The sequence below is a fragment of the Ursus maritimus genome, unplaced genomic scaffold, assembly GCF_017311325.1.
Source record: "Ursus maritimus isolate PB19 unplaced genomic scaffold, ASM1731132v1 scaffold_10, whole genome shotgun sequence".
NCBI classification, from domain to species: Eukaryota; Metazoa; Chordata; class Mammalia; order Carnivora; family Ursidae; genus Ursus; species Ursus maritimus.
Window position 1 is genome coordinate 12,192,994 of NW_024423344.1, and position 25,249 is coordinate 12,218,242.

Here is a 25,249-nt window from a genome sequence, read left to right on the forward strand (position 1 = left end):
GCAGCTCTACCATAGCTGGTCTCCCTGCCTCTGCTCCTTTCCCCACACTGTAGGCAGGGACTTCTTCCATGGTCTCCTTGATCTTAATGGCATCCTGTCACCATCGTAAGAACCCTGGTCCCCTTATTGATCCTGGCATGTGGGGTCCCATATGCGACCCCTGCCTTCCTCACAGGCTTCATCAGCCACTACTCTTTCACCCGGACCCATTCACTGGCATATGAACTGTTCCCAGGTTCTGAGACGTGACCCATCTTCTCCAGCCCTCTTAGCTTCCATGTGTTCTCCCTTCCCATTGTCTCTCTACACTGTTCAAAGTTTCACACTGTGCCAACCATAGTACCTGGCCCACTGTAGCCATCAGATGTTTGGTTGAATGAACATATGAGTAAATGAATGGATTAAAGTTCATCTGAGTTTTCATCTGTCCCTGGAAATTTTTCCCAACCCTCCTTGAGCTTTCCATAGCTTGCCCTTCTTTCCATTCTCTAGCTCCTCTCTCTACCAGTTTTTCCTGCTGCCTTAAGAGTTGATTGCTTATTTTCCATTCCCCAACCCCTAAAGGTTGTGAACAACTTAAGGAAGAGGACTATCTTTTATCTGTATATCCCATGCTCTCTGACACGCTGCTTACTTAGTACACATTCATGTCAATAAACTTTGGTGAGTACTTAGATGAGGAGCTGGGGAGCTTGGGGAATCAAAGCAAAAAGGGCATAATCAACAAGAGAAAGAAGACATTGATTCTCTCTTAATGCTAGAGAATACAGGTTCCCTAGGGCTAGAGGAAGAAGGCAATTTCAAGTATTCACCTTGACAAAGGAGAGAATGACATGATTTCCCCCTAAACTACTCTGTTCTGCCCTCATGGCTATTTAGATCCCTCCTCATAGATTATTTACCCAATGGGCACCTGAAGTCAAATACCCCATAAGTCCCAGGTGATACAGGTGCCTTGTAGGGGCCCTGCATTTCTAGGAATTCAGAAAAGAATATTCTCCATACATTACCATCTAATCTTTTCTTTTCCACTTAAGCTTAATTAAATCTTAAATCTAATGCTATCTTACACCTTGGTTTCGGTTGTAGAATAAAGACCCCAAGATGGCTCGAGTTGCACTGGAATCTCTGTACAGATTACTTTGGGTTTACATGATTCGAATTAAATGTGAAAGCAACACAGCTACTCAGAGGTAAGGAGCTGGTTTGGGTTAATGGTAACTACCTCACTGAGTTAACGGTAACCGTTTCTCAGCCAATGGAGAGGGTGTTTTGTTTTATTGCTACCTATACTAACCAAACTAGAAACTATTCAAAATTGACAGTTTCTTAAAGATCGAAGTAGAAAGGACATTTTCAAGCTTTCTTTAGTCATTGGCTCAGCAGCCATTACAGAAATTTCAGCCTCTACTGGGACCAGGAGTTTCCATGTCCGAGGCTGCATTCACCATGTTAGCAAAGCAAATGGCTATAATTTTCCAGCTGCCCTTAGTTTTCCAGAAAAACTTTTCATAGAGTAATTATGCTAATGGAAAAGGGATGAAGTGGTTTGTTTTCTTTTTCCGAATTCTCTCTGATACTTAGATAAGATGAGCCATCTGCCATTTTCCCCTACAGAACTGGAGCTCAGCCAATCTTGCTTGTCTTCTCTTTTTTTCTCCCTATCTTTCAGCCGTCTTATAACCATCATCACAACACTTTTCCCCAAAGGGTCCCGTGGTGTGGTGCCAAGGGATATGCCTCTGAACATCTTTGTGAAAATCATCCAGTTCATTGCCCAGGTAATGGAGAAGCTTCTGGCGGTGGGAGTGATCGAATTGCCTTCAAGTAGCTAGTCTCTTTCCTAGGAAGTACTACCAGATGAAGAGTCTAAAGTAGTATCTTATGTGTAAAGACTTTTCAGAATGGTTTTGTAAGTGTTTTCACACATAGCTTTTTCTTTTCTTTTTCTTTCTTTTTTTTTTTTGCTTCAAAACAAATAGTGACATGGGTACGTCAAGTGTTTTCAGCATTTGACAAATGAAGGAACCGAGAGACAGAGTTTAAGTGACTCATCTAAAGTCACAGATCATATTAGTAAAAGGGTCTCTTGACTCCTAGTCCCTGTTTTGTCCTGATTCTTTGCTCTGGATTCTGCAAGTCAGGAAGAAGCAGAGTCTGATGTTTGGAGGGAATCAAAAGGGGATTTTGTGAAATATGAAGAGTAAATAAAAATGCTCTTTCACCCTGTGAGAAAGAAGAATAAAATAGGAATATTAGCATTTATTAAGCACTTATTCTTTGCTAAGAACTTTTCTAAGAACTTTACAGGTACTAATTTCCTTAAAAACTGGGTCCGATAATAATAAACATCGTTTTTAATATTTAGTTTACTATATAGACCCAAGATTTTTACTTTTTAAAACACTTTTTGGGTAAATTTTTACACCCAACTTTGACTTCCTTGAGATCTACAGAACAAGGGGAAAAGATAATTATTCCAGTTCAACCTCTGCCACAAGCCAGCTCTACACCCCTAACAAGTCAGAGAGCGTCTTTCTTCTATTTCTTTATCTGTAAAATGTGGGTGAAATGCTTGCCCAGTGTACTTTAGGATGCCGTGTGGATAAGGGGCAATTATAGGCATGAAAATACTCTTAGGTACAATTGATACTGACATAAAGATGGAAGGTTCAGTTGTGACTTCTAGAGTACTTAATATTTGATATCTCTGTGTGTTTGGTATAATGAGATGTCTCTGTAATATGTGCACTGAGGGAAAAGACATTACTTCCTTTGCAGGCAGATGAATTAATGTGATTTTTCTGCATATAGTTATCATGTGGCTGAGAATGTACTTTGATTATTCTGGAATATATTGTATAAAATGAACATGTCCTATCATAGTGGCCACTGCCTGAAATTATTAGAGTCTGGCTTATGCTTTCCTACTGAAGTATCATCGAATATCTTATTTGTTGGTTATTCATTTCACTTGCAGAATTGTCCATTATAATATGAGCCAAAAGATTTGAAGTGTTAGAGAATAGGACAAAATGGTCATTTTGCAGTGTTATTTTTAAAAATACATTTTAAACTGCGTCTCAAGAAGGTGTCACCATTTGCAACACAAGCAGGAAGTGTTGAGACTGTGCATAAGCCCAGACCCTCCAGGTGTTTGGGATTTTCATTTTGGGGGATTTGTTTTTGTTTTGTCATTAGCCATTCTATGCTTTACGGGCTAATTCCACATATTATATAATGAAAGCATCTTTGCACACCACATAAAAACAGAGGCAGCTTCACCCAAGGTTCCAGTGGCATGGTTTTCCTTCAGGGATTCTCTTGATGCATAAAATTGAGCAGTATCTTGCTTCTTTTAGCAGCCACCTGTTTGGTGCCTATAATGAAAATAGACATTTCACATTAAATTTATATTTTAACATCTTTGTTTTGTTTTCTCTTTTTCACTGCAGGAACGTTTAGATTTTGCAATGAAAGAAATTATTTTTGATTTTCTTTGTGTGGGAAAACCAGCAAAAGCTTTCAGTCTCAATCCAGAGGTATGAAGGATCCTTTTATGTACTTCTAACAGAGCGTGTATTGACGGAGCCATACCTTTGCTTTGCAACTTTGGGGGTTAGGGCAAAGGACATTTCTCTAAAAACTCTTCTGTTTGTTTCTGTCCATGTTATGTAACTAAATAGTATAGACGATGGGATTTCAGAAGTCAGATGTTGGATGCATAGACTTAGAATGATGGTGGGTTGATGTGCTGGCATATTCTGTTCTTGTATAATAGAGGAAACCTTGCCCAAAAAAGATAATCTGCCACTATAAGTCAGGTTGTTTTATTTAGTCAGTATTTATTTAAATAATCATTGATATAACTATTTAGATGCAGATCAACAAGTTGAGTATTAGGAAGTGATGAAACCGGGAAGAATGAATACACATAATAATAAAATACTAAAATCTAGTGAAATTGAATCGTGTATGAATATATGTTTCTGTGGCAGCATCACAACTCAAGGGCCAGACAGATCATGGAAATAATGGGTATGACACACAGTTGGCGTGATCTGTGCCAATGAGAAGCACATTCAAGTTTCAACTTTAAAAACACTGTGGGCCAACAGAACTGTGCCTGGCAAGCTGCCTCTTTGCAGTCCTTTCCCTATGATGTTGTAGAAAGAACACTGAACCAGAAGACAGCAGGATTGGATTTGCACTTGACACAGGCTCTACCACTTTTACCGGCTATATGACATTTCTCTCTCTGAACTTCAGCTTTTTTGCCTGTAAAATGAACAAAATACTTTTCTAGATCACCTTATGGAATAATTATGATATTGTGACATTGCAAACTCTTAAGCCAAAAAAAGAAAAAAAAAAAAAGCACACCATAAACGTTTTGGTTTTTTTTGGGGTTTTTTTTGTTTGTTTTTTTGTTTGTTTTAGACAGTTGCTGTCAACATTGTGATATTGTCTGGCTCCTTCTTTCTGTCAGTAAGCACAGAGGCTCAAAATCAGCAGCTGGTTAGCCACAAAGTTGTTCTGGTATCCTTATGCTTCTTCCCACCACAGCCTGTATTCTCTTCTTGGTGCTAAGGTTGCCATGTATCTAAGATGGACAACTGGAGGAACCCCAAAATGGGAGTTTGGAAGTTTTTGTCTGCTGTCTAATGATATCATCATCCTATGAAATGGCTGCAGTGAGGGTCAGCGGGCCAAGGGAGAGGGACAAGTCTATGCAAATCCAGGGCATTTGGGCTGGCATGAGGCCTAGGACCTTATGCTAAAGAGCCTTGTCCTGCTGGGAAGTTTCTCAAAATATTTTTCACTTCTCAGGAGTCATGGCTTTACTATCTTCAACAGCCCTCAGAATTTCCAGGTTATTAGTCTAAACAGAACATATTAAAACTACCATCATTATCGCCATGTATAAAACGTACCTTTTGCTCTCCCCTCAAACTCCTCAATCAGTGCTTAATTAGTTAACCTCTTTGTGCAGAGCACTTGGAAATTTGGGGTTTTTAATGTTAAAAACTGCAAAAAGATATTTGAGTATCTTCTTCCATTTCTCTTGAGCTTATAGAGTTATGGGAGAGTTTATCAGTAGTTGGTAATTAGAAGCTTAAAGGCTTATTTATGATCCCACACAATAGCACACAGAAGGATAATGGTCTATAAAGCAGATGTCACACACCTGATAAAATATGTTGTCAGGCACAGTTTCTCAAGGAATATATTCAATTTGTGTCCTAAATATTTTGGAATAGCTTGTGGAACAAGGTCTGGGGATGTAAAGGATTCCCTTACTATAAAGTCTATAGTGCACCACCATTCAGCAGTTAGATAATTTCCAGTTAAGTGTCTCATTTTAGTTCAGACCAAGATGGCTTCCTATATGCACCCTCATCATCTTAAGAATTTACTCATCTGTGAGAAGTTTCTAGGTCATCCATTTCTTTCATTCTTGCCTTGACCTAAAATAACATGGACCTGGAGATCCTAGCCAGTCCCAGAGGCAAAAAGAAGAAATGAGTCATGGATTGGAAATGAAGAAATAAAACTCTCTTAATTCACAGACAACATGATTGCCTATGTAGAAAATACCAAAGAATCTACGGAACACCTACTTAACTAACAGATTATTTTAGAAAGTTTGCAGGATACAAGATAAATATATAGGGGCACCTAGCTGGCTCAGTCAGTAGAGCCTGTGACTCTTGATTCAGGGTCGTGAATTCAAGCCCTATGTTGGGTGTGGAGCCTACTTAAAAAAAAAAAAAAGATAAATATATAAAATCAAGGTATTTTTATATTATGGTAATGAAAAATAGAAATTGAACAATTTACAATAGCAATAAAAACAAATTATGTGTAAGATTTGTATACTGAAAACTTAAGAACATTGAGGAAAATCAAAGACAAACCAAAATAAATGGAGAGAAATATTGTTTGTGGATTGAAAGATTTAAGAGCGTAAAAAGGTCAGTTGTCCCCAAATTATATATTAAACTGTAATCCCAATAAAAATCCCTATAGCATTTTCTGTAGAAATCAATAAACTGATTCTAAAATTTATATGAAAAAGCTAAATAATTTAAGACCAGACAGATAACAAAAGGGAGAGGTTTGATGCAGAAATATATAAAATACGTAAAGAAATTGTTTATGAAGTTAAGTCAAAAACGTGTCCCAAACTACCCCATCTTACTTCTGCCCTTAGTGTTATCCAGTGGGAAGGAAAACTGAGAGAACTGGCCAGGGTGGTTCATAAACTGGATATACCACTTGCAAATAATTGAGGCTTGACCATTTACGTCAGTCCACAGTTAGTCTACTGATATTGCATTTCCCGAACTGAACATTCTACTTCCTCACACAAAGCATTGCCGTGTCTTGAGAAGAATACACAAGCCTAGAACATATTTCATGAACTCCTAAAATAAATGAGGAAACTAATGGACTTTCATACACAGTTAATTTTTTTTAAAGTTAATGCTCTTTCATTCTAGAAACTGGAGAGAGACTATTACTAAAGCCTATAAAATCATGAAGTACACATCACATTGATACAAATGAGCCAGAGAAATATTCACCAAATCCTCACTGAAATATCCTTAATTCCTTGAGGCTTGAATAAATAGTTTCAAAATGCAGATGTTTTAGTACCTTCTGACCTTTTAAGACATTGCTACTGGTAGCAACTATCTCACTGAGTCATCTCTCAGAGCCAATATTATGCCTTACCTGAGCCTGAGGAAGATAATGATCTGGCCCAGAATGGCATTTCATCTTTTTTTTTTTTTTTTTAAGATTTTATTTATATATTTGACAGAGAGTGAGAGACAGCCAGCGAGAGAGAGAACACAAGCAGGGGGAATGGGAGAGGAAGAAGCAGGCTTCCAGTGGAGAAGCCTGATGCGGGGCTCGATCCCAGGACTCCGGGATCACGCCCTGAGCCGAAGGCAGACGCTTAACGACTGAGCCACCCAGGCGCCCCCCAGAATGGCCTTTCATCTTATAAGCGCATGTGTTTTTATCAGTAACAAGCTCAGTGGCATGGGATTTTTAAAAATCATCTTCAAACTCGCCAGTCTTTTTGAATCAAGAGTCCTCATCCCACAATTCGGAGCAGACCGTGTGTTTTGTGATTCACAGTTGGAATTCCTGTTGTTTTCATTCAGTCTCGGTGAATTAACACATGTGGCATCTCCGTCCCTCCAGGAGACATAGGAGCCCCTTGTTGACCTCAGTTTACTTTAGCTGCAGCCGCTCCGGAGGATGGCTGCCTTTCCCTTTGAGGTGCACCAGGATTCCCCGAACAGCACGAGTATGACCATCTCAAACAAACCCTCCAAGCAGGGTGAAAATCTCTCCGGTTGTTTTCCTGTGGTACACCAACAAACAGTGACAGAAACGTAATTTTGCGCTCATAGGTTTAGCCTAAAGTCTTGTGCCTTTTAAATTACTTTCTCGTACTAATCACCATGCTAACTTCTCTCAAAGACTGATGGTTTAACTCGACTACAGTAATCGGGGTTTTCTTTTAATCATGAACACGTTATCTCTTACAGAGAATGAACATTGGTTTACGGGCATTCTTAGTCATAGCCGATAGCTTGCAGCAGAAAGATGGTGAGCCTCCCATGCCAGTGACAGGAGCTGTTCTCCCTTCGGGAAACACATTGAGAGTGAAGAAAACATATTTGAGTAAAACGCTAACGGAAGAAGAAGCCAAAATGATAGGTGGGTCTCAAAGATGTGTTGGAGCTGGGCCTTGTTAAGCCCTTATAGTGACCAGTGGATACTTACCCTCAGTGTTAAAAAAATTTTATAGAAGTAACTGACGAGACATTCCAACATTAATTGTTTTGATTGATTCATGCTGTGCTTTGTTTTACTGCCCTTTAAACCTTCTGGAACTTCCTGGTAAACATTTTGCCATTTAAATGTTAGACTTTTATCTATGGTCTTTTCAAACTCCTAATATTGATTATCTACATTTTACAGTAAATTTCTAAGCCATCTGTGTCCTTTGGTAGATAATCCTGTTTATAAAGCAACCATATAAATATTCATTTGTTAGTTCGTTCATTTTTATAGTTCCTTTCCTTCTTTTTTTTTTCAGTAAAATTAGTTTAATCTGTGTTTTAAACATTCCAAATCCCACACACGCCAGGTTATATTGTGGGTTTAGCCTACGTGAGGTTATTTTCTTTTTAGTTTAGCTATCTTAATCCAAAGAAATGATTTCTTCCTTGTTGAATACCAGAATTTAGAAGCCTACCACAACGTTTGTTAAAATAATTTTTATGTCAAGGACCTGAGGGAAATTTGAGGAGACTTTTCGCTTTAAAATATTTGTCTTTAATTAGGCAATGCTTAAATGAGTTCAGAAAGATTTAATGCATGAGAAATAATCATTAATAATTATTTCATTAAAGTACAAATTTTAAATACAAAGCAATTTGCTTTCCATTTGTGTTCTATACATAAATGTATAAAATGCACATATGTAACATGAAACACACAGGCTACGTGTGTTTGTCTTCCGTAGTAGAACACTGCCACTGTATTAATGAGAGCACTAAAAATACTCTCTCTAAAATACATTTTCCTTCATTTTAAAATTCATGATGTAAAGTCATTTTTATTTTTCTAAAAAAATCCACACATATGTTTCAGAGAATAATAAAGTTATTACAATCCTAACCCCAAACGAGAATTAATTTTTATTTACATAATCAGTAACGATGGTGCATTTTCTTATACTAACCAAAAACATAAAAATTCACAAGTAAAATTTCTATGTCCTTTTTATTTTAACTCTTCTAGAAAATATTTCCCTCTGAAGAATTAGAATTTCTATTTACTAAATTCACGTGATTATTCGGTGACTATCCACCAACTTCAGGATGCTATGCTCAGAGTTCAGCAGAAAAGGGATTGAATTAGGATCCGCTTAGTGAAGTCATTGACCCATAGATGGTCTTCAGTAAAAGCATGTCGTAGAGAATGAACAAACTAGGATTTCATTCCTTGATGGATTTAGTCGAAGATGTAACTGTAATGCACGTTTTCCAGGCATGTCATTATATTACTCTCAAGTACGAAAAGCCGTGGACAACATTTTAAGGCACCTCGATAAAGAAGTAGGAAGGTGTATGATGCTAACGAACGTTCAGATGCTAAACAAAGAACCCGAAGACATGATCACGTGAGTACAGTGAGGACTAAGTTGTTAATTAGCCAGAATGTACCAGCAGAGATCTTTCTCGTTTGTTCTTCCCAGTTATTCTGTATTTGTTCTCCTTTTCCTAGCCTCGGAGTTCTAAGAAGTGCTGAGGATAGTAAAAATGTACTTTGACAGGATTTGACTAACTGGAAAAATAAGGTCAAACCTGAGATTGATCTATTTCGGTTATGTCTCAAGTATCATTAGGCCAGTAAGTTAGAAAATGGTGCCCAAGACTCTTTCACTGGCCCACATTTTTCAGAAGTGGTATTTTGCTCCCGAGCTCTAGCACAACCTATGTGCTGTAGTGTTATCGTCAGTTTACAGACATTCCATCTTTATGAATTTCAAATTCACTTGTGTCTAGTGACCGTTCCTGAACTGTGAGAGTTAAGTGTGCCTAATAATCTCTGTGCAACCATGTCATAGCAATACTGAATCTTAAAAAAAAAAAAAAAAATTGTTCTTTTGAATGTAAAAATCAAATGTTCTTAGCCAAAATTGAAGATGTAGCTTTGTAATTAGAGCTCTGCCAAAGAAACTCATACAACTTGAATTTGCTGCTTTTGATTCATGATGGCAGGAACTAGGATTAGGTTATAACTTTACATTTTAAGAGAGTTCAGACCTTGTTGTTTCACTATGAATTAAATTACATTCGGCACCTGCGGCATAATTTCCCAAAAATATGATCGGGAAAGTTTCCTTTGTTCCTCAGCAGTTCCAAATACCACAGTTAGTCAGAAGGTTGTTACCGGTACAGGGGAATTCATAATGTGGGTGTGTATTTTTATTACAATGGCAGCATGTGAAAAATGAAGTATGACAAAACAAAACAATACATGATAAGACAAAGTAAAACGTACAGAATATTTTAAATGCACATTTAGCAATATATCAAGTTAAAAGGAAAACCCCCTTGTCAGAGCTCCACTTGATATCTGCGACTATTCCTTGACTCAGTGTGATTCCTTCTAGAACTTTCCCTTTGTCAACACAAATATATGTATATATGATGCATTTGTTGTACAAAAATGGGATTATACAATGCATATTATCCTGCACCTTGCCATTCATTTCAATGATCACATTTAAATAATCACAAAAATTGAAGTTGACAAAGATGAATGCCATTGGATGTATTGTCTCCAGCTCCAGTTCTTACCTCACAAATTGACAGATTGTCAATCAACCTTTAACCTCATTAGTACATACTTTTTGAATATATTAAAGCAATTTTCAATTGATAATGTAGAAGATATAAGAAATGCTTTTAAAACTAATGCATTATAGTTGTTTCCCCTGAAATTAGTAAAGAAAGGCTTTTAAAGGAAAATTATATTTACAATCAAGAGATCATAAGATAAGGTCAAGACCAAAACAATGTATACAAAACCATAAAAAGGTACAGGTTTAAATGGAACTGTAAACATTTTGTTTGTATTTTAACCAGTACCTTAAACTTTTTCCAAGATGATTCTTTACTTTTCCCTATTCATCTTAAGACCCCCAAATAGGGCTAAGAATCCTTGCCACATCTTAAGACAGATCCCTGAGTGGCAAGTAACTCATTGCTACATTTCCCAAAGACAAAAAGAAACATTAAAGAAGCATAAGCATTTGGGAGAAGACAGATGAGGTCCCCACCATGCTAATGGAAACCATCATTGGAGTTGATAGTCAATCCGTCACTTTCCCACATGCTGCTTAGGGTATAAACTTGAGCATTAACATTCTATGATTGTACCATTTCCATTCTTCATCCCCTTTGTGGTACATGCTAGCAAATAATAACAGTATCTGTTCATAAAAATTATGTTATTGGGGGTTCACTTCCTATAAAAGCCCAGAGAGGGAATCCCGGGTGACCCAGTTAAGTGTCCGACTCTTGATTTCCATTCAGGTCATGATCTCAGGGTTATGAGCTCAAGCCTTGCCTCAGACTGCACTCAGCAGGGAGTCTCCTTGATTTTTCTCTTTCCCTCTGTCCCCTCCCCCACCCAAGCTAGCTTTCTAAAATAAATAAATAAATCTTTAAAGCTCGGAGAGCCAGGACTACAGTAGTAAAAGGAAATCATGCACCCATTAGAGTTTCTAATCTAGGCTCGTTTTATCAGTTTGGAAGCCTGGCGGAATTTGCCTTACAAATTCAGGTCAACAGGGTCATCTGTTTTCCAACAGATATGAAAATAATCCCAGCTGTTTGAAACATCTGGTGAGCAAGCTAGGAAAACTATTTAAACGACTCACCATGTTGCAAATGAACGATTAGGAGCCATCCCTAGGCTCTAACTCAGTACAGCTATTTGAGGATGTCACCTGAAGACTTCTCTTTCCTTCAGCTGATTAAAAACCACTGTGCAATGGCTCCTTCTCCAGTCCTCATGCATTCCGTGAGGAAATGGAAATACGGAAAAGGAGAGAAAATCATCCTCTAACTTTCTGCAAAAGCAGAGTATTTGAGAAGTCAACATATATGTTTTATTTTTCACATCAACAGTTTTGTATTCATTCCTAACAAAGTTAAACAAAGCCATGCTGAAAAGCAGCACTGCTGTCTGGTTATAGAGAGGGCGGATTCTGCTTGCTGCGTTTCTATTCTGACCACAGTTACTATTCCAAGAAAGAATTACTTTATTCTACTTTGGATTTTCATCATTGTCTTTGTGTCCTCCCATAACATTAATTTTGTGATGGTTTTAAATGTGTTCTCAGGAAACTGAATTATCAGAATTTGGATATGTTGTTATATTTTATCACTTAGGTTCTATGAAGGATTTGATGGGTTGTGTAGTTTTTTCATAAGTTATTGATAAAATATGTGCTTAAGAATCAGCTACCTATTTAAACAACTAAAAATCGAAATAATTTATCATCAAATGTAATGTTCCTTCAGATTTTACAGCAGAATGTAGGAGACATTAATTATCTTTAAGCATTCATATTCTCAAGACAATAAAAAGAAGGAAAGAATCTCCACAGAGATCAGGTTGATCAGAGCAATTTTAAAACTCAGAATTGGGTGCACAACTATATATGTTTCAGGATTTTACTTGACATTATGAAAGACTTATTTTTGGAAGCACTTAATTTTTTAAATGACAGTCGGGACTCTAGAGGAGAAGCATAACTCACTAGGGAGAGAAGCTTCCAGATGTCATGCTTGTTGGAGGCACCGTTCCTTGTATACACTAAAATCCTATTTTTAAATGCTGAGTGTAGGAATGACTGCACATATTTGTTACATGCTGATGCATTTAGGCATGTTAGTGAATTCAGTGTTTTAAGTGCAGTCCGCAGGGACCAAACCCCATGGGACCCAACTGAATGGCAAATTGTATGGTAGAATAATGTTGACATTGGAATTTCTCTTTTTGGATATATACCTCTAAGATTCAAATCTTTGTACATTCTCTTAGAACTGGCCAAGCTATAAAGGTCATAAACATTTGAGAATAATGTGCAGTAAACACCATGCAGTGATCCAGAAGGCATGGATTCTCGTCTTTTTATACCTATTTGGTTGATTTTTTTAAAACTTTTTAGAGCCTTTGACCTATGTTTGTTTTCAAATTCTAGGGGTGAGAGAAAGCCAAAAATAGATCTTTTCAGGACCTGTGTTGCTGCTATCCCCCGACTGCTTCCTGATGGGATGTCAAAACTTGAACTTATCGACTTGCTGGCTAGGTAAGTGAGAACCGTGGGTGTATTTGATTAAATTGATTGTCCTCCTTTTTGTCATGATTCCTAAAAAAAAAGAATGATTATTAAAAATTGACAAATATTTACTAAATGAGGCATTATTCTAGGTACAATGTATAGGCAAGGGAGAATAAAAAATTGGTTTTTTCCCCCCATGTTCAAGGGGCTTATTACAATCCAATGTAGAAGCAAATACATAAGCACATAGTCAACTAACAATCCAAGGCCTGATTGTGCAAACTAATGGCACAAAAAGTGTGATCCGTGAGGATAGAGGGATTACTGGGGACTGAAGAAGTCAGCAGATCAGTCCTGGAAAAAGGAGTTTGAGATGGGACTCAGAAAGGAAATGTGTGACACGAGCAAAGGCACCGAGGTGGGGCCAGGAAATGAGGAGATGAATCTGTGTGAAGAGTCCATTCATGTTCTGATTCCCAGTCGGACGCCCACAGACCCCCAGGGGGCCAAGAAGGTGGGTAACAGGGAACCTTAGCTAATTTTAGTGCTTCAGAAAGCTGCCAAAACTCATATGTACCACTCTGCCAACATTGTCCATGAGAATGCGCCATCCAACTAGAACCTCAAGTTAATTTGTTTTAAGTGAAATTATGTCGTTATAGTGAAATAAGTGTCATTTTTCTTGTGTCGATATGAAGCTGCAGTTGACAGTTACGTGTCTCTTTAATAAAAAAATCAAAAGTGACATTACTTAAAAGCAATTTAGAATATGAAATCCTTAGAAACATGGGGCACATGAAGGGAATGGAATGAGGAAGAACTAAATCATCCTTAATTTGAAAAAAAAAAAAAAAAGAGGAAGGAGGGAGGGAAGGAAGGAAAGAAGGAAGGGAGGTAGGGAGAAAAGGAGAGAGAAAGGGAGAAAGGGAGAAAGAAACGGGAATTTAGAAAGCCAATGATAAAAAAACCTAGAAATAGGTAGATTTTCAGCTAATCTTTACTATTAGCTGAGGCATTTGGATCGATGGAGTTTTAAGTGAGAGAATAATGTGATAAAAAATATTTTAGGCTGGTAATCTGATAATGGTGGAATAGAGATATTAAAGCAGACTGAATGAGAGATGCATTACGCATGACCTCATTTACCCACATTCGCTAGCCCTCGGAGAGCACCCTTCCCGTCAATATCCAAATGAAAGAACCCAAGCCTTGGTCCCACGTGACTGCAGACCACCAGTGGCCGCCCCACAGCTTCCGAGTATCTCCACGGAGCACCATGCCCCAGGTTATTGTGGTCATCATGCCTTCTGCACTGGACGGCCAGTTTGGATTCCTGTTAATCACTCCCTGCTGTCAGTTAATATCATTTGTGGCCTCCTGTCCTCCAAGCATAGACACAGCTGCCCCTTTCCTTCTGCCATTCACTACTGGCACAGGACGGTGCTGGCTTGTGAGGTTGACTGAAGAGCCATTACTGTTTCAAGCCCTGATGCTCTCTGACCAAAGCCGTCTACCCTTCTAGCTGGTTGTGGTCACTACCACCTATAACCTCTTATCTGTCCTCAGCAACCTCCATTCCGTGCTTCCCTCTTTCTTCCTTTCCATGTTTCGGACATATTTTAAGAAGATTATGAAGTTAAAAAAAGGTTTACAGCCTAGGCTTTTGCTGCGGGCTAACAACCAGATTGCAAGCAAAGAACACATTCATTGGAAGTAGGGAAGCTGCGGAAAAGAGGGAAACATAAGCCTGGGTGAAAAAGGGGCTTCCGTGGGGCACCTGGGTGGCTCAGTCGTTAAGCATCTGCCTTCAGCTGAGGGCATGATCCCAGGGTTCTGGGATCGAGCCCCGCGTCGGGCTCCCTGCTCGGCTGGGAGCCTGCTTCTTCCTCTCCCACTCCCTCTGCTTGTGTTCCCTCTCTCTCTGGCTGTCTCTCTCTCTGTCAAATAAATAAATAAAATCTTTTTAAAAGGGGGGGGAGGGGCTTCCGGCTCTGGGTGAGAAGATCTAAAGAGGAACAAAGGGTGGATTCCCAAAGAATAAGAAACTTGGTGATTTGGGAGTGGGGGAAGCTGAGGAAAAAGAGGCTAAGACACTACCATATTGAGTCTCCCAAGACACTGGCAAAGCCAGAGAGTAAGGAAATGCTGAGAGGCAGGGGTCGGGTGCCGAGATCACCCAGAAATGTAAGAGCAGCCCGTCACTGTGCCAGGATAGCAGCGGACGGGCCGGTGAGTAGGAGTCCAGTGTGCACAGAGAAGGGGTTACTGAGTGAAGGAGCTGGAGGTGGCAGTGAGAAATTAGGGGACAGAAGACCATTCCTCATGGCCTGTGAGCCAACAGAGAATGGGAGAGCACCGTCTGAGAGATTTGGAGGAAATACCAAAAAATGGGAATGAAATGGAATCATTTGGAAATCCTGAATTTGCATCACTGCTTTTGCCATTTTACTAACCACGTGATCTAGACAGATCATTTAAGCCCTCAGACCTTTTTCTTTGATAAAATTGGAATAATACTGGGGCACCTGGGTGGCTCAGCCAGTTAAGCGTCTGCCTTCAGCTCAGGTCACGATCTCAGGGTCTTGGGGATCTGGCTCCCACTCAGCAGGGAGTCTGCTTCTCCCTCTCCCTCTGCCCCTCCCCTTGCTCCTGCTCTCTCTTTCTCTCGAGAGAGAGAGCTCACTCTGTCTCTCTCAAATAAATAAAATCTTTTTAAAAATTGGAAAAATACCACTTATTTCATAAGACTGTGGAGAAGGCTACGTGTCATAGACGTGCGCTTTGGTTAATCCAAGGGAAAATGTGTCAGCAGGAGAAAAGCAGTTATCAGTGAAATTGAAGCAGAAGGAAAGTTCACAGATGTCAGTGAAGTTCTAATTGGGGATGATTATGGGCACTAGGCCTTTGAAATACTAAGTTTTTAAAATGTCACGCAGCCTTCGGGTATACTCTCTGACACTATCTGGCTGTGACTCTGTGTGGGAGACTCTTACCTCTGGATCATTCTGGTCACCGAATCCAGTGACGCCTGGATCTGCAGACCACGGTGCCAGGCGTGCCAGAAGGGAATTCTGTTAGACATGGTCGGAATGTCAGGGCTATTTATGGTGCATCGTGTTTATTATTATGTACATTCTTACAAAGCTCAAAGCAATGGGTACTGTTTTTATGAGCGGAAAGAGCAAATAAACATTCTTGAGAGTTCAAGGCTCAGAAATCAAGAAAATGACTGTACTTATATGGGAAGCCTGTGAAGAGGCCTTTTCCATAAACTTTAAAAGAAGCCGGAGGCTGTTCTCCTCAAGGGAAAGATAATGGACACTGGGTCCTGTTAACCTATGAGAAAAGGAGCCCCTTCAGATCTCCTTGAGAGGGTCAGAGGACAAAATGAAGAAATTCAGCAGCAATATGTGGGTTTCCAGTCTGGAGTCACTTGATTCCCCCATAGTCCACTCATATTTGGACTGAGTTGACTCTTGAGACAGTATACAGTCTAGTCAGAGAGGTATGAGACCTTTTAGTTCAGAAGCTTTGTGGTTACTTCCATGGCACATTTCTACTGGAGAAAAACTTATTCTTTATTTTTTTTTTTTAAGATTTTATTTATTTGAGAGAGAAAGAGACCGATCCCAAGCAGGGGGGAGGGGCAGAGGGAGAGGGAGAAGCAGACTCCTGCTGAGCAGGGAGCCTGATTCGGGGCTTGATCCCAGGACCCTGGCATCATAACCTGAGCTGAAGGCAGACACTCAACTGACTGAGCCACCCAGGTGCCCTTCGGTTTTCTTTATAACTGGCAAAGTCAGACCAACATTCATGCCAGCTCTCTGTCCACCACCCCCCAGCTCAGTTCCCTGAGTAAGGAGTTTCAAGGATATGCCCCACGTGACTGTCCCCAAGGCCCCTTCCCAGCATCTCAGGTAATGGCTAAATAACCTCAGACTTCTGTTAGTATGTTTAGCTCGGCAGTGTTGTATGGAACGAACCGGAAAACCCCTTTCTCCAACCTACTACATTTCTGATTTTATGTGCATTGCTCGGCCCACTGCTAATGGCCTCCTCCTCTACTTAGGCTCCACAGGCCCTCCTGACATCACGATGAGATCCCTGGGGAGGATTTCCTTCCTGCTCTCACAGAGCCTGCCCTTCCCCGTCGTCTCAGAGCTCCCGAGATTCTCCACATAGGAGGGGAGCTTACTTGTGCCGTAGGCATCGTTTTTCTCTTACTGTGCTCCCAGATGTTTCCTGCTCTGTCCCTTGACCACAGAAGGGCCTTTCCCTCGACAGTGTACAGGCTCCCGTCCTCTGTCACTTCCCGCAGCATCACATATGCACGAAGGGCTTGCTGTTCAGCGTCTGCCCTCCCCTGTCAGCAATTTGTCATGAGGTTGTGAGAATCAAATAATGCATATAAATCACTTCACATCGTGCCTAGAACACAGTAAGCTCTCAGCAAATGTTAGTTATTATTTTTAGACATCTTTACATTTGAATAACAGATTATGCCATGATGTACAATGCGTTCTCATGCACATTATGTTAAGAAAGCTGGGCACACATTTATTCCTATTTTCAGAGAAGGAGATTTGAACTTCAGAAGAGTAAAGTCGGTTGCCCAGATGTACAGAATTTTCCTGCAGCCAAATGGCAGTGACAAATGTCATTGGTTTGATGCAAAATGACAGATGAACACTTTTTATGCAGCGTTCCCTTATAACTTGTGACAGTTTATGAGGTAATGCATACACAATTCCACAATCTTCTGTGGCACCTGAAAAATAGTTGTCCTTTACCATTTACCGTTCGCTTTTCAGTAGATGTCTGTACGGTGGAAGGTGGCTGGTTGTTCTGAGTCGCTAACTGAGAACTATAGTCTCAATTGCATATATTGCTTCAATAAACCACTTAATCTTATTTCTTTATTTTATTTTAATTGAGATGCAGTTCAGAGCACTGTAAACGTAGATGGAAGTTCATTTTTTAATACCTGCAGAGAAGACATTCCAACCACTTCTGGTGAACTATTCCGCAGGCTAACCATCCACTTGTCAGCAGATCCCTCCTTTTGGAAACCATTGTCTCCTGCACTTCCCTTTGTTGTTGTTTTTTTTAATAATTTTTTATTATGTGATGTTAGTCACCATACAGTATATCCTTAGTTTCCGACGTAGTGTTCCTGGGCTTCCCTTTAAAGCCATTTCTCCCTCTGCTGTCCTTGGCGATATTACGGGGCAACAAGTTCCCTACCTCTTCCTAATAACCTTTTGTTTATCCTGCCAGAGTTAAGAAGGGGCTGTTTTTCCTAATGGATCTTTTTCTTCTGGATTTGGTTTGTGAATTGAAATCACTCCCTTCTGACTCGTGCACCTGTGCACAACAAAATTTTTCAAAAGTGCTAAGCTGATCCCGTGTGAGTCTGAAGCTCTCACCTTTATGAAAGTGTTTTCCACTGAAAGGCATCTACAGAAGCTTATTCTCTAAAACATTCAGGACCATAGATAGGTATAAATATAATAAATAGAAATAATGAACCTAAGATGGGAAGATGACTTCAAGTGTTTTTTATAAACTAGTGGTTTCGTTTGTTTGTTTGTTCGTTTATAAACTAGTGTTTTTAAACCATAGGCTGCAAAATGATTCAAGGGTGCTTATAGAGTAATGTTTCCTCCCAAATGGGTGGGCTTCAGGCCCTTTACCCCAGCTTCAACTCGGATTTTGTGTTATACTTTAAATTTGGGGGGAAAAAATAGAGCTGCTGATTAAAACACAAAGAAAGTTTGTCAATTCCTGCCGTAGACAGTCCTTAATTGGAAGCCCGAGGTAAAGGACTCTACGTTTTCCTTTGGCGACTGTGACCCCCACAGGAACTCCAGACTTAGTGGGCTAAGTCTAACCTGAGGCATCAGCTTCGATCTACCCTCTCATTACTCGCTTTTGGAACAGGAAGTGTGTTTTCCCTGACTTGGTATATATCTGCTCATGAATGAGTTTTTGCTGGCTTATAGTATCAGATTTGGACCCATTACTGTGCTTCATGCTTTATGTTTTAGAGAATAAGAAAGGTGTTTGCTTTTCAAGTTTTAAAATCATGTTTATTCAAAAATATAGGACTGTACCAGCTTTGTTTTATGCCACAAACTAGACTAAGGATTAGAAGTCCTGGGCTGGGATCCTGGACTTTGAGGAAGGAAGTTCCTTCGCCAGTCTGGGTCCCAGTGTTTTCTTCACTTCATTGAGGATGCTATCTGCCCTGTTTGTGGGGGCCCCCAATGATTCAGCCATTTTCTTCTCTGGCATTGAACGCCTCCAGGCTGCTGAGTGCTGGAAATTCTATCTCCTCAGTGTCTTTGATCTGTCTCTCCCTTTCTCACTACTTCTCTGCCTTGGGCCAACCCCCCCACCCCCCCCCAACTTGTTGTTTAAGTCACTGTGATGACCTCCTAGCTGGTCTCTGCCCCGACTCTGGTTGCTTGCTTCTCCAAGGCATCCTCCATAGTCCTGCCTAATTATTTTTTGTTTCAGATGTGAATCTAATCATGTTATTTCCCTTATATCTTTCAAGATACAGCTCATCTGTGTCTAATAACAATAGCTACCAGTTACTGAGTGCTTGCTGCAGACTCAGTGTGGTGCTCCACACTGTACCTGGGTCATCTTCATGAACCACTCAACACATTCATGAAATGCGAGTACAGTTATTGTCCCCATTTTCTAAATGAGGCTCTGAGGCTGAGAGAGATTGACTAACTACCACAAGGTCACATAGCTAGTAAGTGACAGAGGCAAGACACTGAGCTGGACATTCTGATTCCAGAGCACACACCCTTAACCCCTCCCTGCTGTATTGCCTCCCTGGGTGGCCCGCAGATCTTCCCCGAACTGTTCCTGCTTCCTCCCCAGCACCACCTCACCCCTCGCTCCTGCAAGCACCCTACCCAATAGACACGGCCCTACTGAACTCCATATCCAAAGGGTTGTGTGTCTGAATCTCAGGAGGTCTCAAACATATTTGTTTCGTAAATAAATGAATGAAAGAATCTATAAAACATGATGTTAACTGATGGTTCATACCAGTGTCAAGATTTAACTTTATTATGGGGGCGCCTGGGTGGCACAGCGGTTAAGCGTCTGCCTTCGGCTCAGGGCGTGATCCTGGCGTTGTGGGATCGAGCCCCACATCAGGCTCCTCTGGTATGAGCCTGCTTCTTCCTCTCCCACTCCCCCTGCTTGTGTTCCCTCTCTCGCTGGCTGTCTCTATCTCTGTCGAATAAATAAATAAAATCTTTAAAAAAAAAAAGATTTAACTTTATTATGGTATTCTAGGTTATAGCACCAATACCCTGGTATTCTGCAGTTGACTGGGGATTTCTCAACCTTGACACTATCGACATTTTGGTCTAGATAATTCTTTGTTGGAGGGAGTTGTCCTGTGCATTTTAGGATGTTTAGCCACATCAGTAGCTTCTACCAACTAGAGAGACGCCGGCAGTGCTCTCTGAGTTGTGGCAATCACTAACGTCTCTAGACATTACCAAATATCCCTCAGTGCGGCAAAACCAGTTGCGGACCCTTGATCTAACCCTTAATTGCTCATTTTCAGTTTCTCTGGTACTTAGTTTTCTTATCCTTTAAGTGATAGGGTTTGATACTAATTTATTCTGTAGTCATTGTATTAAAAAGTATTCAGATACAGCTGAATGCCAGATACTATTTTAGATTCCATCCTGAAATGGGAAAAGGACATTAGTGAAAAACTGGTGAAATCTGAATAAAATCTGTAGTTTAGTTAAGAGCATGGCACCTAGGTGACTTCTTCAGCTCTGAGAAAGGTACCCTGGTTCTATAAGGTGTCAATGTGAGGGGAGCTGAATGAAGAATAGAGGGTGACCCATTTTTGAGACATGAATAAAAGCAGAGAGCTGTGTTTGTTCCCTCACAAATTTAGAAGAAATGTAAATAAACTAAAGGCTTTTATTGTCTTTTATTCGTTTCACAGGCTCTCTATTCATATGGATGATGAGCTGCGACATATTGCACAAAATTCTCTTCAGGGCTTACTTGTTGACTTCTCAGACTGGAGAGAGGATGTACTATTTGGCTTTACCAACTTCCTCCTGCGGGAAGTCAGTGACATGCACCACACGCTCCTTGACTCGTCCCTGAAGTTACTGCTTCAGCTGCTCACGCAGTGGAAACTGGTCATACAAACTCAAGGAAAAGTCTACGAACAAGCCAACAAGATCAGAAATTCAGAGGTGATTTTCACACTCTGCCCACCAACTTGTGTTCCCTAATATAGTACATGTGTAAATAAGTTGCCGCTTGGACAACCTTTGGAGATCTTACTTCCAGCTACCTAGGAACTTTCTCCCTTGGGCTGGCCCTTAATTTTTCCATCTTGTGTAAATTGTGACCAAGAAACTCAGGGTTGATATACCATTGGGTTAGATCTGTTACCATTCACACAGCCATTCAGGGAGCAGAAATTGCTTTTTTCAGAGAATTATGATTATATATCTCTAAGAGCAAATGACTGTAAGCATGGATACAGAGCCAGGTATGGATATGCATATCAAGCTGGATATGGATATGCATATTTAAAAGTTAGCTGCCCACAGTTTTTTTTAATCCCAGCCTACAATGCATTAGTTGCATTGTCCAATATTCACAGAGAAGAAACTGCAGTCTTATGGTTTCTTTATTCCTTCCTACCTCCATCCTAAATGCTAAAAAGGAAGGAGAACGCTTTGAAGAGCAGGTTATGGAGAATTGTTGTCAGAGGAGAACAAGGAAAGTGGTGAACTTGACATTGGCAATGAGCAGGTGGAGATGGGGCCTGGCGAGGGAAGAACACAGCTGAGAGTCTGAGGAATGTGGAAGCTCAGGGGAGTACAACAGCCAAGGTCCCCTGAGGGAACAGCCAAGGTCCCCAAACCTAGGTCATTCCTGTTTCCTCGCATTGTACACAGGCCAAAGGATGACAGGTAGAAAAACAAGGGTAATGTGTGCTTGTCAGAGGAAAACTGAAAAGGATGTGGAATCTGCCCTGTTGTCTAGCTTGCTTTTGCTTTAGACCCACTTGGTTATGGCTTGGGAACTTTCAGAACCCATCTCATAAACGTCCCCACAGCTAGATTAGAATCAAACACAAGAAACAAGGAAGCACGTGTGATTAGAAAGTAAATGTTTGAAAATCCAATTGAATGATCTCCACAAGTCTAGAGGGAATCTGAGTCGAAACAATGAGGCCACTTTGACTGAATTTATGGTGCCATCTCCAATGGTGTATGGATGGAAGCAGTTTTGTTCTTATTAATATTAATAGCCTTTGAAAGTTCTCTCTTATCAGAGGTAACAGATGGTTGATGGTATTCCAAAGTAACAATGGATCTACAGGAAAAAGGGATCTATGATCTGTCATGAATAATAATGAATTTGCAGTCGTGGCTGGTTATAAGCCATTGCAATTTATTTTAATATTACGAGGTCACATGTGCCAAAAGATGCACATATGAGTAGTTTCTTCTTCTTCAATTGTCATTTTTCTGAATATAGAATGTGTTCTTATTGCCCAACAGCTGATTGCAAATGGCTCCAGCCACAGAATTCAGTCGGAGCGGGGCCCTCACTGCAGCGTGCTACATGCTGTGGAAGGCTTTGCTTTGGTATTGCTCTGCAGTTTCCAGGTGGCCACACGCAAACTGTCCGTTTTAATACTCAAGGAAATTCGAGCTTTATTTGCTGCCCTGGGTCAGCCTGAGGTACGGATTCTCCTTCTGGATTTTCTAATTCATTTTTTTCTTTTGAAGTTTAGATCAAAACCTGTAAATAATGCATTACTGTTTTGTGTACCTCCATGCCGCACATGATGTCAAAAAATAATTTTTGATTCACCCTGGGTTTGTGATGATGAAAGAGGACCCTTGCTCTCCAAGAGATATGTTATATATTCCGAGAGCAATAGAAAAGAGCATTCCTGATTCTCTAAGAGGTGGTCCTTGGTTAAGAAGTGAAGAATTTTAAGATTAAGTTGTAGATCATTTTCCTTCCTGACGTTCAGCATACGTCAAATTAAGAAGACATTATTACATATATATGGAAGAATGAACTTGAGAAAATAAGTTCCATTTTAAATGATCAGGGTATCGAACAGTCTGGCTAACTGAAATTTGTTTAATTTCAGTAATCTTAATATTACAGGAAAATATGTCCCCTTGAGATAGGAGAAGAAAGCCAAGTGCTAAGCATGATCGGCCAGCTACCGTCTGCGTTTGGTCAGGGGCTGTGCGCCCTTGTTCAGATGTTGAGGCTCATCGCCCGCCAGCACAGGTGGCCAAACCATAAGTCGCATAAGTTGATGAAAGAAGGACCAGCTTGTTATGTCACATACTTCTTCCAAAAAAAAAAAAATGCTACTTTCCATTTTCCTGTTTTAAATCCCGGAAGTTGGTTTTCTGTTCCACAAAATGGTCATTGTCCTTACCCAGTATTTTCAAACTCATCACAATCCTTTCTGTTCACTTTTCTTCAGATGGCTTGGTGATGTATTTTAGGGCATCTGTGGTATCTGGTAAACCTCCATTAAGTCTCTAACTCCGTTCGTGGTGATAATCATTACCATGGATGTGTCTGGCAACAGGGAGGACGTGATGCAGCCAGAACTGAGAGTCAGATATATATGCCTCCAAAGCCCATGTTCTTTTTAAAGTATAGTTAACGACAATTGTTACATTAGTTTCAAGTGTAAAACCCACGTTCTTAATTTCTATTCCACGACTGTATTAAGAACATTTCTCCTATGTTGCTCCCTTCCACCAGCCACAACTTTGTTTTCGTATAATTTTTTTTATGGAGGTATCATTGACCTACGAGATTATATTAGTTTCAGGTATACAACATAATGAATCTATATTTGTTTACCCGGTGTAATGATCCCCACCATAAGTCTAGTCAACACCCATCACCATATAGAGTTACAGAATTGTTTTCTTGTGATGAGAACTTTTAAAATCTCTCTTAGCACCTTTCACATATGCAATACTGTGTTATCACCTATAGTCGCCATGTCGTACATGACATCCCTGTGACTTATTTATTTTGTGGCTGGAAGTTTGTGCCTTTTGACTCCCTTCACGCATTTCACCCACCCCACAACCATGAATCTGTTCTCTGTATCGATGAGCTTGTGTGGGTTTTCTTTTTTTCCCAGCTGCAATTTGTTTGAAACCGTTCTCATTCACACAGGAATAATGGTATTCCGAAGCTTTCCTGTAAGGCTTCTAAAGTAAATAATTTTATAATTCTGAGCTTCTGTATGATGAAGGATGGCAAACATATCCATATCCATATATGGACACACACACACACATATGCACTATTTGTGCAGAAGACTGCTCCATGAGACACCCTCTCCTGTACTCTGCAGTTTGCTGCTTTTCCCAGACAGCTGTACACAGCATAGATACCAGTGGTCAGTGGTCAGTCTCCAGTGCACTTTGTTTGGAACTAAAATTCATTTGCAGTCAACAAGTTATCAGTTATTTTAGCAGATGCTGGTAGCGTTGTAGTGGTCCGGCAAGGCATATTCTTGTGGGGTTTCCGTCCCTTAAATCTCACGACAGCATGAACACTCTGCTGGATGATGGACGGCACAGGTATTTAGATCCTCGCGTACAAGTGCAACTTTTTGAAGTTCAAGTCCATGTCTTTTTAGTACAACGTGAAGTTGGAGCTCTAACCGTCTTCCACTGAAACTTGAAAAACTAAACTCAGAATCACAGGGAATTTTATCTACTACCTTTCACCATCTTGGCACTCACTTTTCTGTGAGAAAACTCTTATCACTATCTTGCAAGCTGTTCTGCTTCATGTGAACAAAGGCAGTGGGGTGGGTGGGAAGGATTCTTCTTCCCATGGAGACTAATTGCTCACCCTTTGTACAGGACGATGACAGGCCTATGATTGACGTCATGGATCAGCTAAGCTCATCCATTCTGGAAAGTTTCATTCATGTAGCAGTTTCAGATTCGGTAAGTGCACATTTGGTCCTGATTCCTGATTGTTCTCAAGTGTAAGCTCCGGACCTGTCTGAAAAAGAGAGACAAAGAAAAATGATGTGGGAGAATTCTGGGGTTTCATGTCAGATAATAAACCGACATAACAGTACTTGCGAAAACAAGACAAGGTTTTCAGATACTGGCTTAGGAAACATTCAGAGAAAGTTCAAACAAAATTTGAGCCTTAGGAATATAGATATTTTGCAAACTGCAATTTCAAGAAGAATTGCTCAGGATTCTTTAAGAAAACTAATTCTTTATCATGCTTAACACAGTTATGTAACTTACGTGTGGTGCTTTACGGTTTACA

General features: G+C 40.1%; 1 protein-coding gene across 1 annotated transcript in view; it reads left to right on the forward strand.

The window, feature by feature from the left end:
- Positions 1–25,249, forward strand: part of FRY (FRY microtubule binding protein) — a 252,030-nt gene that overhangs the window by 111,032 nt on the left and 115,749 nt on the right. The window contains exons 12-20 of the mRNA XM_008692211.2: positions 1,090–1,193; positions 1,673–1,781; positions 3,456–3,542; positions 7,566–7,737; positions 9,076–9,208; positions 12,806–12,913; positions 20,880–21,138; positions 22,462–22,644; positions 24,826–24,912. Coding sequence (XP_008690433.2) covers positions 1,090–1,193; positions 1,673–1,781; positions 3,456–3,542; positions 7,566–7,737; positions 9,076–9,208; positions 12,806–12,913; positions 20,880–21,138; positions 22,462–22,644; positions 24,826–24,912 — 1,242 coding nt within the window. The remainder of the gene's footprint in view (positions 1–1,089; positions 1,194–1,672; positions 1,782–3,455; positions 3,543–7,565; positions 7,738–9,075; positions 9,209–12,805; positions 12,914–20,879; positions 21,139–22,461; positions 22,645–24,825; positions 24,913–25,249) is intronic.